This window comes from Mobula birostris, chromosome 9 (genome assembly GCF_030028105.1).
Source record: "Mobula birostris isolate sMobBir1 chromosome 9, sMobBir1.hap1, whole genome shotgun sequence".
Lineage (NCBI taxonomy): Eukaryota > Metazoa > Chordata > Chondrichthyes > Myliobatiformes > Myliobatidae > Mobula > Mobula birostris.
The window spans coordinates 54,456,992-54,471,473 of NC_092378.1; the positions used below are offsets into that span (position 1 = coordinate 54,456,992).

Below are 14,482 nucleotides of genomic sequence, written 5' to 3' on the forward strand. Positions count from 1 at the left end.
GTGCTGAAGGTTTTCTATGCTTCTAACAGTTACAGAAAAAATGCAGTGCAGGCAGACAAAGTGCTAGTGCCATGACAAGGTAAACTGGGAGTTGAACAGTTCATCTTTTAGTGTATGAGAGGCCTCTTCAAGAATCTGATAACTGGGAAGAAAGCTTTCCTTTGAGCCTGGTGGTAAGTGTTCTCAAACTTTTGCTTCTTCTGTCCGCTGGGAGGGGGATGACCAAGGTGGGACAAGTCCTTGACTATGTTGGCTGTTCTATTAAGGCAGTGGGAAATGTAGATGGAGGAGGTTTGTGTGATAGACTAGACTGCATTCACAACTCTCTGTAATTTCTAGGGTTTTTTTGGCAGAGCAATTGCTGTACCAAGCTGTGGTGCATCAGTAAAAATTGGTAAGAGTCATTGGTGACATTTGAATTTTCTTTATCTTTCTGGGGAAGTCGAGGTGCTGGTGTACCTTCTTGGTCATAGTATCTACATGACTGGATCAGGGCAAATTGTTGGTGATATTTAAATCTAGGAACTCTGATCTCTCCATCATCTCCTCCTCAGCACCACTGATACAGATGCATGTACTCCACCCTATATCTCATTATAGGGTCATGCAGCATAGAAAAAGGCTCTTTGCACCACTGAGTCTGCCCCATCACTTAAATTAATCCCATTTTGATTTATTCTCCCCGTATCCCTATCAACTGCTGCCAGATTCTGCCACTCATCAATACTAGGGACAATTTACAGTCAACAAGCAATTGTTCAGAATGTGGGAGGAAACCAGAGGAGCCCAGGGAAAACTACGCAGCCACAAAAAGAACATGCAAGCCTCGTAAAGATTAGGATCAAACCCAGGCTGTTGTGGAGCTGTCACTATGTCCCCTTATTGCTACCCAGCACTTTGTGTGTATTCCTCAACATTTCTAGCACCTGCAGAATCTCTTGTGTTTGAGATACAAGAAACAGCAGACACTGCAGTCTGGAGCAACACACAAAATGGTGGAGGAACTCAGCTGGTCAGGCAGCACCTGTGGAGGGAAATGAGACAGTCGACGTTTTGGGTACTGATATTCAGTATCTTTCAGTCCAGGTGAAAGGCTTGACCTAAAATGTTGACTTCCCTCCCACAGACTCACAGACCAGACAATGCTGATTAAAATTCATTTAATGTCTGCGGCGTGGGTGCAAATTTAAGTTTGTGTGTAGTTTCAAGAAAAGCATTGTGAATGCATTGTAAATATAGAATTGCCCTTTGATGCTTAACACATAAAATATTGGGTATTATTGGGCCAGCCAGAACTTTCCACCAAAAGAGTTTCAATATGATGCCTACTGTATAGGTGCTGCCTGACCTGCTGAGTTCCTCCTGTGTTTTGTGTGTTGTACAAGTTCAAAGTTTTCAGGCTCTCAACATCTATTCATACCTGCAGAATTGTGAGTGTCTGTGGAAGGTGTATTTTGAGCAGAGGGTAGGGTACTTTAAATGAACTTCCGTTCATCAGGAAATGGCAATGCTGTGGGAAATTATTGAAGTAATTAGATCAATGAATCATGCATTGTTGACCTACTACCAACACTGATGGACTTGCAAGTCACCTGATTATTGGTGTACTCTGTCACAGGTGACAACTGGAGAGGTTTGCTTGTTTTGAAGATAAGAAACAGGTGCAAGAGGCCACTCGGCCCCTCCAGTCTGCCCTGCCATTCAACAAAACCATGACCAATCCAGACTTAACTTCAGCAACATTTTCCTGCTCTTGCCTCTTACTCTTTGACTCCTTGTAGTTCAAACAAACCGCTGTTTCTACCTTTCATATACCTTTTATAGCTGCAGCAACATTTTCCTGCTCTTGACACTTTGTAGTTCAAACAAACCTCAGTCTCTCCACAGTTCTCTCTGAGAGGTGAAATTTTTCCTCATTACCACCTTAAATGGCACAATTTTTTCTGACACTATGAGCCCTAGCTCTAGATAACCCTCCTCAGCACCCACGCTTTCAAAACCACCAGAATATCTATATTTCAATAAAATCATCTCTTATTGTCCTAAATGCTAAAGGGTACCATACCCAACTTGCTCAACCTCTCTTCACACATCAACACTTTTATTCTAGTGAAACTTCCGGGTGTCCTAAACTGCATCCAGCATTCCAGGGGTGGTCTCACCAGCACCCTGAAAAGTGGCATCAAAACTTCCTTACTTTTATATTCCATATCCATGGTAATAAATGCCAATATTCCACTACTCTTCTTAATTATTTCCTGTAGCTCTACACCAACCCTTTGTATATCATGAACTGCCATTCCCCAGCCCTCTCTATACTGCATAATTTTCTAGCTCCACTCCATTTAAATAATAATTTGTTTTTTCATTCTAACTTCCATGTGGATAACTTCACATTTTCCCATATAATACTATGAGGGCCAACCTTTTGCCCGTACCTAACCTTTCCCTAACCTCCAGCAGGCTCTTTGTGTCCTCCTCAGTGCTTACCAATCCAGCTTTTCTTTATCATCAACCAATCTGGGCTGGGGATTTTTGAATTTACCAACTCATTAAAATTCACATCCTCCTTCTATCCCATACAGACAATGCTTTTCTATCTTCTCAGCCACCTGATGAGGATGTGGATGCTGTGCAGGACTGTGTCCAGAGACCGTTAGAGCAATTGTTGGGTTTAGCACACCCAGCAAATAACTTCAGCCACCAATCTTCAAACCTGAATATCCATTGTAGATTAAATTTAAAATGCAGATCTGATGTGGGGGTAGAAGGGTGGGTTGGCAAGGTTGCAGACGACACAAAGGTTGGTGGTGTTTTAGATGGTGTAGAGGATTGTCAAAGATTGCAGAGAGACATTGATAGGATGCAGAAGCGGGCTGAGAAGTGGCAGATGGAGTTCAACCCAGAGAAGTGTGAGATGGTACACTTTGGAAGGACAAACTCCAAGGCAGAGTACAAAGTAAATGGCAGGATACTTGGTAGTGTGGAAGAGCAGAGGGATCTGGGGGTACATGTCCACAGATCCCTGAAAGTTGCCTCACAGGTGGATAGGGTAGTTAAGAAAGCTTATGGGGTGTTAGCTTTCATAAGTCGAGGGATAGAGTTTAAGAGTTGCGATGTAAAGACGCAGCTCTATAAAACTCTGGTTAGGCCACACTTGGAGTACTGTGTCCAGTTCTGGTTGCCTCACTATAGGAAGGATGTGGAAGCATTGGAAAGGGTACAGAGGAGATTTACCAGGATGCTGCCTGATTTAGAGAGTATGCATTATGATCAGAGATTAAGGGAGCTAGGGCTTTACTCTTTGGAGAGAAGGAAGATGAGAGGAGACATGATAGAGGTGTACAAGATAATAAGAGGAATAGATAGAGTGGATAGCCAGCGCCTCTTCCCCAGGGCACCACTGTTCAATACAAGAGGACATGACTTTAAGGTAAGGGGTGGGAAGTTCAAGGGGGATATTAGAGGAAGGTTTTTTACTCAGAGTGGTTGGTGCGTGGAATGCACTGCCTGAGTCAGTGGTGGAGGCAGATACACTAGTGAAGTTTAAGAGACTACTAGACAGGTATATGTTGGAATTTAAGGTGGGGGCTTATAGGGGAGGCAGGGTTTGAGGGTCGGCACAACATTGTGGGCTGAAGGACCTGTACTGTGCTGTACTGTTCTATGTTCTATGAACAAAAGACTTGGATCACAGACCAGACAATGCTGATTAAAATTCATTTAGTGTCTGTGGTGTGGGCGCAAATTTAAGTTTGTGTGTAGTTTCAGAAAAAGCATTGTGAATGCATTGTAAATATGGAATTGCCCTTTGATGCTTAACACATAAAATATTGGGTATCACTGGGCCAGCCAGACCTTTCCACCAAAAGAGTTTCACCAAAAGGTGCCGGATGTGGGAGGCCCTGGAGTCTCTAAGCCTCCCGGACGTCTACATCTGCGCCAAGTGCATCGAGATGCAGCTCCTAAGGGACCGCGTTACGGAACTGGAGCTGCAGCTCGATGACCTTCGTCTGGTCAGGGAGAGTGAGGAGTTGATAGAGAGGAGTTATAGGTGGGTGGTCACACCGGGGCCACGGGAGGCAGACAAGTGGGTCACGGTTAGGAGGGGGAAGGGGAAGAGTCAAGTAATAGAGAGTACCCCGGTGGCTGTGCCCCTTAACAATAGGTACTCCTGTTTGAGTACTGTTGGGGGCGGACAGCTTACCCGGGGGAAGCGACAGTGGCCGTGCCTCTGGCACAGAGTCTGGCCCTGTAGCTCAGAAGGGTAGGGCAAGGAAGAGGAGGGCAGTTGTGATAGGGGACTCGATAGTAAGGGGGTCAGATAGGCGATTCTGTGGACGCAGTTCAGAGACCCGGATGGTAGTTTGCCTCCCTGGTGCCAGGGTCTGGGATATTTCTGATCGTGTTCAAGATATCCTGAAGTGGGAGGGTGAGGAGCCAGAGGTCGTGGTACATATAGGTACCAATGACATAGGTAGGAAAAGGGAAGAGGTCCTGAAAGGAGAATATAGGGAGCTAGGAAGGGAGTTGAGAAAAAGGACCGCAAAGGTAGTAATCTCGGGATTACTGCCTGTGCCACGCGACAGTGAGAGTGGGAATGCAATGAGGTGGAGGATAAATGCGTGGCTGAGGGATTGGAGCAGGAGGCAGGGATTCAAGTTTTTGGATCATTGGGACCTCTTTTGGCGCAGGCATGAACTGTACAAAACAGACGGGTTACACTTTAATCCTAGGGGGACCAATATCCTGGCAGGGAGATTAGCGAGGGCTACTGAGGTGACCTTAAACTAGAATGGTTGGTGGGTGGGAATCAAATTAAAGAGGCTAGGCGAGAGGAGGTTAGTTCACAACAGGGGGATGGGAACCAGTGCAGAGAGACAGAGGGGTGTAAAGTGAGGGTAGAAGCAAAAAGTAGTAAGGAGAAAAGTAAAAGTGGCAGGCCGACAAATCCAGGGCAAGCATCAAAAAGGACCACTTTTCAACATAATTGTATAAGGGCTAAGAGAGTTGTAAAAGAGCGCCTGAAGGCTTTGTGTGTCAATGCAAGGAGCATTTGTAACAAGGTGGATGAATTGAAAGTGCAGATTGTTATTAATGATTATGATATAGTTGGGATCACAGAGACATGGCTCCAGGGTGACCAAGGATGGGAGCTCAACGTTCAGGGATATTCAATATTCAGGAGGGATAGACATGAAAGAAAAGGAGGTGGAGTGGTGTTGCTGGTTAAAGATGAGATTAACGCAATAGAAAGGAAGGACATAGGCCGGGAAGATGTGGAATCGATATGGGTAGAGCTGTGTAACACTAAGGGGCAGAAAACGCGGGTGGGAGTTGTGTACAGGCCACCTAACAGTAGTAGTGAGATCGGAGATGGTATTAAAGAGGAAATTGGAAATGTGTGCAATAAAGGAACAGCAGTTATAATGGGTGACTTCAATCTACATGTAGATTGGGTGAACCAAATTGGTAAAGGTGCTGAGGAAGAGGATTTCTTGGAATGTATGCGGGATGGTTTTTTGAACCAACATGTCGAGGAACCAACTAGAGAGCAGGCTATTCTGGACTGGGTTTTGAGCAATGAGGAGGGGTTAATTAGCAATCTTGTCGTGAGAGGCCCCTTGGGTAAGATGTAATCTCATCCAGGAATGATTGCTAAAGTGATCTGGCTTACATCCGTTTTTGATCAAGCATGTTGAAAAAACCAGTTCTCTGCAATGCACTTCCTTAGAAAGCATGCACAAAGAATGAGTAAGACATAGAAAACAAAACGTTTGAGGTTAGTATTTATGTTGGCAAACTGTGAGCCCAAATGGTCATCAGAGAACATGATATCAGGTGATTAGAGATTTGAAACCAGCAAAGAGTAGATTATGGAGCCTAATGTTTCAGGTACAGAGTATTCAGGGAGGTAGGAAGTAAAAGAAAAAGCAAGTAATGGTTTTGAGTAACGAAGTTTTCACATCTTTGGACGATCTTGAGGGGTTAAAGACAATGAAGGGTCATTACCTTGCTTCCATTCATCATTTATTCATTGTTCAACAGCTGCCCATGGCTACAAATTCCTCTGATTCATCACTCCCAGGCTAAAGAAACTCATCTCTGTTCTGAAAGGATACCCCTCTATTCTGAGGCTGTGTCGTCTGATCTTAGACTCTTCCACCACAGGAAGCATCCTCTCCATCAAAGCCTTTCCCCATTTGACAAGTTTCCGTGAGGTCACCCTTCATTCTTCTGAATTCCAATGAATATAGGTCCAGAGCCACCAAACACGCCTCATATGACAAGCCCTTCAAACCTGGAATCATTTTCACAAACTTCCTCTCCAGTTTCAGCACATCCTAAGAGGCCCAAACCTGCTCACAACACTCCAAGTGAGGTGTCACCAGTGCTTTATGAAGTCTCAACATTACATCCTTGCTTTTATATTCTAGTCCTCCCGAAATGAATGCTAACATTGCATTTGCCTTCTTCACCAGAGTCAACCTGCAAATTGACCTTTAGGTTAATTAACCAGTCTGTCCTTTAGGCCATTTGGCCCATCAGGTCTGCTCTACCATTCAATCATGGCTGATTTTTATTTCTATCCCAAACTCCTGCTTTCTCTCGACTCCTTTATTAATCAAGAACCTATCAAATGTGATGATGGCGCTAAAAGCTAACTCCTTCGCTTGCATTTTCAGAAACAGCTCTATTTCTATCTTTGATATCTTTTGTTTTTCCTCTTTCAAGGTTGTTTTGAAGTCCCTGACCTATAGCTTTGGGGTTCTGACGTTTAACTGTCATTCATCCTTTGGGGCACTCCTCTGCTTTTGTGGATGTTTACAAAGAAAAAGAATTTCAAGATGCATATTGTATACATTTCTCTGACATTAAATGTACCTTTTGAAATCTCTGCCTTGGACTCCAGAGCCCTCTGTGGCAACAAATTCCACAGAATCACCATCCTTTAGATGAAGAGATTCATCATCTCTGTTCCAGAGAGACGTTGCTTTATTCTGAGGCTGTGCCCTCGGATCCTAGACTCTCCTCCTAATGGAAATATCCTCTCCATTTACTCTATCTAGGTCAGGGGTTCCCAACCCAGGATTCACGTACCCCTTACTTAATGGTATTGGTTCACGGCATGAAAACAGTTGGGAACCCCTGATCTAGGTCATTCAGTATCCAGGTTTCAAAGATATTCTCCGTCATCCTTCTGAATTCTATCAAGTGGAGATCCGGAGACACCAAGCACTCCTTCTACTTCAAACCTTTCAATCAGTCTCATATATCTTCTGCAGACCATCACCAATGCCAGCATATCCTTTCTTGGATATAAGACCTAAAATATCTCCAAGTATTTCAAATGAGGTTTCACCAATGCTTTATTCTGGATAAACTTGGGAACTTGTCTCCTCTTATAAAATCAGAAGTAGCTAACCTGGGTGTTATCCATGATTCAGATTTGAATTTTAAAATCCCATATAATGAAAGTGACCTGAGCAGCACTTCTACACTGAAGAAATATTGCAAAGGTACATTCATTTCTGTCACACAATAATGCTGAAAAACTAATTCACGCCTTTATATCAAATAGACTAACTACTGAAAAGCATTTTTTACTGGCCTTCCAAAGCAACCTTTGATTTGACAAACTTCAACTCATTCAGAATGCCGCTGCTAGACTTTTAACCAAAACCAGGATGAGAGAACATCACTCCCATACCAGCTAGTCTGTATTGGCTTCCTGTATTTTTTAGAATTGATTTTAAAGTTCCCTTTCTTGTTTTTAAAGCTCTTAATACTCTGGGACCAAAGTAAATCACAGAATTGTTTTCATTTTATAATCATGGTCAAGCTCTCAGGTCCTCTTCTGTCAGTCTCTGAAATTTAAACAATCACCCTCAAAATGCATCGGCAGGCCAGCTTTTTTCTAAATTACACATCTAAACTGGAATTGAATTCCTTAAAACTATAAGGGATGCAGACTCAGATGACACTTTTAAACACCAGCTCAAAACCCATTTATTTAACCTTGCATTTAACGAATTTTTATTTAATCTTTAAACATCATTTTTTATTTTACATACTTGTGATTTTTGTACGGAAAAGCCGCATCTGCTCTCGGGGATGAGGCTTTTCATTCTACAACGAAGGAGATGTCCTCCTTTTTCAAAGAACAGGGCTTCCCTTCCTCCACCATCAACGCTGCCCTCAACCGCATTTCTTCCATTTCATGCATGCCTGCTCTTACCCCATCTTCCCGCCACCCTACCAAGTTCTTGTCCTCACCTACCACCCCACCAGCTTCCGCGCCCCCCTGGTCCAGGTGACTCATCTACCTTCAGACCTTTCAGTTTCCCCAAGCATCTTCTCCTATTTATAGTGATAGCACTAACTTCTGCCCTTTGTGAACAGTTTTGTGTTCAACTAAAATCTGCTGGCATTGGAAAGGGTTCAAAGGAAGTTCACAAGGATGATTCCGGGAATGAAAGGGTTATCACACGAGGAACATTAGATGGCTCTACGTCTGTATTCACAGGAATTTAGAAAGATTGGGGGGAGGGGAATCTCATTGTCTAGGCCTTTCAACATTTGAAGCATTTCAAAGTAAGTGTGGAAAGGATGTTTCCCATGGTGGGGGAGTCTAGGACAGTGGGGCACAGCCTCAGGATAGAGGGGTGTCCATTTAAAACAGAGATGTAGAGGAATTCCTTTAGCCAGAGGGTGGTAAATTTGTGTTATTTATTACCACAGGCAGCTGTGGAGGCCAGGTTGTTGGGTGTATTTAAGGCAGAGATTGATAGGTTCTTAGTTGGACATGGCATCGAAGGTTACGAGGCAAAAGCTGGGAAGTGGGGCTGAGATGTCCCTGACCCTGGCACCTGGGAGGCACCATCCAGGTGTCTCTATTACATCCACAGAATCTTGTGTCTACTCCTCTAACTATGGAATCCCCTATCACCACTGCAGTCTTCTCCCCCTTTCCCTTCTGATCCACAGTACTAGACTCAGTGCCAGAGAACAGGTTGCTTTGGCTCTCCTCTCCCACCCCCCCCCCCCCCCACAGTCAGTCCCCTCAACAATATCCCAAAAGGTACACTTATTATTGAGGGGAATGGCCTCAAAGGTACTCTGTATTGGTTGCCTATTTACCTTTCCTCTCCTGACAGTCACCCAGTTACCTGCCTCCTGCAACTTGGGGGTGACCACCCTTCTGTAGCTCCTATCTGTCACCGCCTCAGTTTCCTGTATGAGCTGTAAGTGATTGAGATGCAGCTCTGAGCACCTGGTGCAGATGAGGCTGGAGGTGTTCCAGAATTTGCACATCTCAAACAAAGAACACAACACAGCCCCTGGAGCCATTCTCACTGCTCTAACTATGCACTAACAGATGAAGAATTTAGAATGAAGAAGAAACTCACCAGATATTTATCTTGCCGAAGCCTGATGAGCCAAAGCCTAACACTCCAACAATGGTTGCTCTGCTTGTCCCTGCTTTATTTTTAATTGCCCTTGCTAATGATTCGTGACTGCGCCGAGAGAAGCTGAAATCTCTCTCTCCTGCACCTGCATAAAGTCTCCTCCACCGAGTTGACTGCAACTCTGCCACCTGAAAAAGCCAGTAATGTGGCGGCCAGAATTGCAAACAATACTTCAAGTGTGGCCTGATCAACATTTGTAAACTGTGACATGACATCCTGACACTTATACTCAGTGCCCCATCACCCCATCTGCCTAAATTCCACTTTTTAAGGAATGATCTATTTATACCCCATGTCTTTGTGCCAATTTTGTATCCAATTGCTAACTCCCCCCAATCCCATGTTCTAACCTCCAGAGCAGCCTATAATATGGGACCTTGTCAGAGTGCTTGTTAAAGTTAACATAGACATATCTACCACCCTAGCCTCATCAATCCTCTTCAAGAAACTCAATCCAAATATGAGAGACCATGATTTCCCATGCAAGTAGCCATGCTGACTATCCCTAATCCCCTTGCCTTGTCCTTCTCTGTGGCAGAGGTCATAGATTTGAGAGGTGCTACCGCAGTTGCCTAGGTACTGTAAATAGTTACAGTGCAGTTTGTAGAAGGTACATACAGGTACATGGGGGTACCTATCTAATAGGCTGTTAGTTCTGGATGTGGAATTTGAGTGTCATCACTGCACTCAATGCATATCTCTGACTTGTGGTATCAGAAGGCAAGGCCCCCACGATTAGTATCCAATCCACTGTTGTTTTAAAAACAAAACTGATGAAGACAAAAGCAACTGCAAATGCTGAACTCTGAAACAAAACAAAAAGCATGCAGCGGGTCAGGCAGCATTTGTGGAGGAAAAGGTATGATTGATGTTTCCGGTTAAACCCTGCATCAGGACGAAGTGTACAGACAGGCAGTATAAAGGTGAGGGAGGTGCCAGACAGGGTTTAGTAGGTAATAGTGGAACTGAACTAAGTTAGGTATTGGATGATGGAACCAGATTCACATGGGTGGGAAACAGGAACTAGTGGATAAGAGGTGGAAACAGGCATGGAAAACATTGGGCACTCTGAAAGGATGAAAACCAATTAAAAACTTTGAAATGGAAAATGAATAAACATTTAGATGCACTAAATTTGCAGAGCATTCAGAACACTTTAACAAGGCAGCACAGACGCAGCCCTAGTCAGCAGTCTCCTTCCCCCACGCCCCCCCACCAAGTGATTTCAATAGCTGACAGAGGGTGTGAATTTTGAAGTTAGTGAATTGCGCTTCAGCGCTGCTAAAATATCTGTCCAGAGTGAAGGAACGAGGATAAAGGGAGCATGCCCAGTTCAATCTGCAAAGTGTATGGGCAGCTGGCAGGGATGGGTATACATCACCTGGTTAGATAAAAACAGCCAGTGACCCTGTTGTGATTTATGGACAACACCAACTTACAGACCATAAGGTAGATGAAACCTTGTAAATGACTAATAGTCAAGCACCAAGTTTTAACTGTCACAGTGGTTGCTGGCTCTTCAAGGACATCTGCAAGATACTTGATTCACAGAATCACCCCAAGTGAACATAACTCCAATCCCTTACAAGCATGCATATTTCGAATCCATTTTCATTTTAATTTGAGGTGTAGCATTGCTTAAAAAGAGTTGATACAAAGTGTGTTTTTGTCAGAAATATGGATTCTCAGCATGAGCTCAGAGAGAAAGAGCGAGAAATTACATTTTTTTTTAAAAAACTCAAAATTCAAGTTATAACTATTAAGAGAAATAGTGCATTGGACAGCAGGATACCCCACTCCCCCACCCTAGCAGGCTGACACAGACAGAGTTCCAGCACGAGATCTATCAGTCAGGTCTGGCTCCACTCCCCTGGCCCGGAAGTAGAACAGAGCCCATGACGGGGCATCAGAGATGGCAGCATCTTCTACTCCTTTTAGGCTTCTGGGTCTGGGCTGAACCTCTGCGTATCTTTAGCAACTCCCAATCACTGGTCAAATAAATGGTTGAAGGTTGTCACAGTAATGAAACAGCAGTGTAGAATAGATATAGCGATGTTCTGGAGTACTACTAGGTGAGCCGCAAGTGTCTCCAACACTTCACAGAGCCACTTTCTGCTCCAGAGCTCGGGGTTGCCAGTCCATCAACCATTACACCTTGGCAAGTAATTCACATCCAGCAAGTGTACCAAGTTTCCCCCGCTACCACATTCAACATTCCTCGTCCTGGTACAGAGGCTCCTCCATCTCCTGACACTCCAGGTGTTCCAGGCGGTCTGATCGACTGTTGACAATCTCGTCTGGTGTTTTCATAAATCTGTCGAGAGGCCACAGGACAAAACTTATTAAAAGTGGAGGTGAAGCAAGCTATGTGCCTTCCCCTCTGCCTCCCCATCTTGCCCACTCCTATATAGTACTCCCTACACCACCCACACTTCGTACAGATCCTACCTTCTCTATATTCCTATTCATTTTCCTCTCATTACCTCATAATCCTGTTATCTTGGACAAACTGACATCCAGTTGCACCACTTTATCACTTCCCATTTCAGCCTTTCCCATTCACACTGCTCCTCCCATTCCTTCTTCTTCACTTTCCGTTCCCTCTTCTCCCATTTCCCGTTTAAGACTTTTTCCCCTGGACCATAAGCGAATGAAGGGAGATGTTATAAAGGTATACAAAATGATGATGTGTAGAAATAGGTTAAGTGCAGGCAGGTAGGGTTTTACTCAGTGATTGGCTGAAACTTGAACAGAAGGTTATGGGTTAAGGGTGAAAGGTGAAATATTTAAGGGGAATATGAGGGGGTATTTCTTCACTCAGACAGTGGTGAGTGTGTGGAATGAGCTACCTCCAGAAGTGGCGGATGCAAGTTTGTTTTCCACATTTAAGAGAAGTTTGGTTAAGTACAACAATGGGAGGGGTGTGGAGGACTATGGCCAGGTTCAGGTTGATGAGATGACATAGAATAATAATTAAGCACAGAATAGATGGGCCGAAGGGCATGCTTCTGTAGTGTTCTATGACCCTCTGCCACTCCCCCTCCACAATCCTCACCACTGGATCTGCCCATACCCTAACACTCCCCATAAACCTACCACCACCATTGCTGACTGCACCACACCCAGGCTCCTCCATAGTCCTACCCCCCATTCCCTACCCACAGGGGCACATCATGCTTGCTTGCAGACACAAACACACCCATTCCATCTTCCAAAAAGTGTGGGTCCACCACAAATGCTGGGTACCTGAACAGGAGCCTCTGTCCAGGCTCTTTCTTGATGATGTTGAGTTTGTAGTAATGGCGAAGAGCCCTTGACATCTTCTCATACGTCATGTTTGTTCTGTTCTGTTAGGAGAGAGTTTTGGAACATTAAACTGCTGTACACTTTGAAGCCTTGTAACAGCTGTAAATTCTCCTTTTATCAGCCCTGCGTGAGCTAAACGCACTACATTGCAGTTTCTTCTCCTTCTTCTGGGAGAAAAGAATTCACTCAAAGAAATGAGGGCAGGGAGTGAAAACACTGCTTGAATCCCTCACCACATGAATGCTTGACAGATACAAACCTCATCTCCATGCCTTGCAGTAACATCAATGGGTCATAGCCCATCTCTATTATTAGTTGCTCCAACATCACATGACCTTAATTATCATAAGGATCCCCCAAGAGCACCCAGTCATGCCATGATGGCCCTTGACAGACACATCCCAATGTGCCCTACCTTGTGGTTCCCCCACAGACGTGCAAGGCCATTAGGGTCCACGATTCGGAAAACCTTTGACTCGTGATCTTCCCATCGGATGAACGCTTCATATCTGCTGTCCGACAGCAGTTGGTAGACATAATCCCACAAGAGCCTGCAGTCTGGGGAGAGTAACATTAACAACGAGAGATAAGCTACATACCTCTAATCTTCAATGGGCTCCTAACCCAAAATATGCATTTTGTTTTGAAGAATGTCTAGTTTCTTATAAAAAGCCAAAGTCTCATTCACTGATTGAAGCATATCAAATATTGAAAGTCCTAGATAGAGCGGACATGGAGAGAATGTTTCCAAAAGTGGTGGAGTCTAGGACGAGAGGGCACAGTCTTAGAATACAAGGACGCCCCTTCAGGACAGAGATGAGGAGGAATTTCTTTAGGAAGAGGGTGGTGAATCTGTGGAATCCATTGTCAAGTCATTGGATATTTTTAAAACAGAGTTTGATAGGTTCTTGATTAGTAAGGGCATCAAAGGTGGCAGGAGAATGGGGTTGAGAGAGAAAATAAATTAGCCATGAATGGATATCAGAGCACTCAATGGACCAAATACCCTAATTCAGCTCCTTTGCCTTATGGTCACTAATTTCCCCTGATCTCTTGCTAAGTTGACCCATGAAGCAATCTTACCTCTGACTAATGGTTTGGCTTTGAATTCACACTCAGATCCGAACTCCTAATACAAGCAGAGACTGTCAAGGAACATCTCCTTCAAGACTAACCGTGAAAGCTTTGTAAACACCCTCTCAGGTACACAATAAAGACTCCACTATACTGTATGAAGAGGACAGGACCTCATCCTGGTGACACAGTAAATATTTAATCCATAACATTTGAAAAAGATAGAGGGATATAACAGAACACACACTCACTGTGGTGTTTTCTTTTACTATGACTAGAGGCGACCCTCCACATTATGGCCATTCAGGTAACAGAAATTCACGTTTACAGAATTCAAAAATCACTTGATATACAGAATAAAATTCACTCTCACAAAATATGAGGAAGTAAGTAAATCAACATTTTTTTTCCAACTCCGTTTTGATGACACTTGCACAGATGACTCAAATTCTGTTGCAGGGTACGGCCCATTTTCTAGAACAGTGACCCCTCTCTCAATGAGATGGGGAGGCTACTTGTACGTTGAAGAACAAGAATCACAAAAAAAAAGAAAAAGCAAGCCATCTTCCTATTTTGTCAGCATTCAATACCCCTTCCATCTGCAATTGTCCAAAATACCCTGGATCAGTCTG

At 44.0% G+C, this 14,482-nt stretch overlaps 1 protein-coding gene across 4 annotated transcripts in view; it reads right to left on the minus strand.

The window, feature by feature from the left end:
• Window positions 1–7,985: 7,985 nt before the first annotated feature.
• LOC140202769 (transcription factor ETV6-like) overlaps window positions 7,986–14,482 on the minus strand; it is a 30,250-nt gene continuing 23,753 nt past the window's right edge. For all 4 annotated transcript variants that reach the window (XM_072268091.1, XM_072268090.1, XM_072268093.1 and 1 more), the window contains 3 exons: window positions 13,192–13,334; window positions 12,717–12,817; window positions 7,986–11,784 (listed from right to left, as the gene is read on the minus strand). In XM_072268091.1, coding sequence (XP_072124192.1) covers window positions 11,679–11,784; window positions 12,717–12,817; window positions 13,192–13,334 — 350 coding nt within the window. In that variant the 3' untranslated portion in view covers window positions 7,986–11,678. The remainder of the gene's footprint in view (window positions 11,785–12,716; window positions 12,818–13,191; window positions 13,335–14,482) is intronic.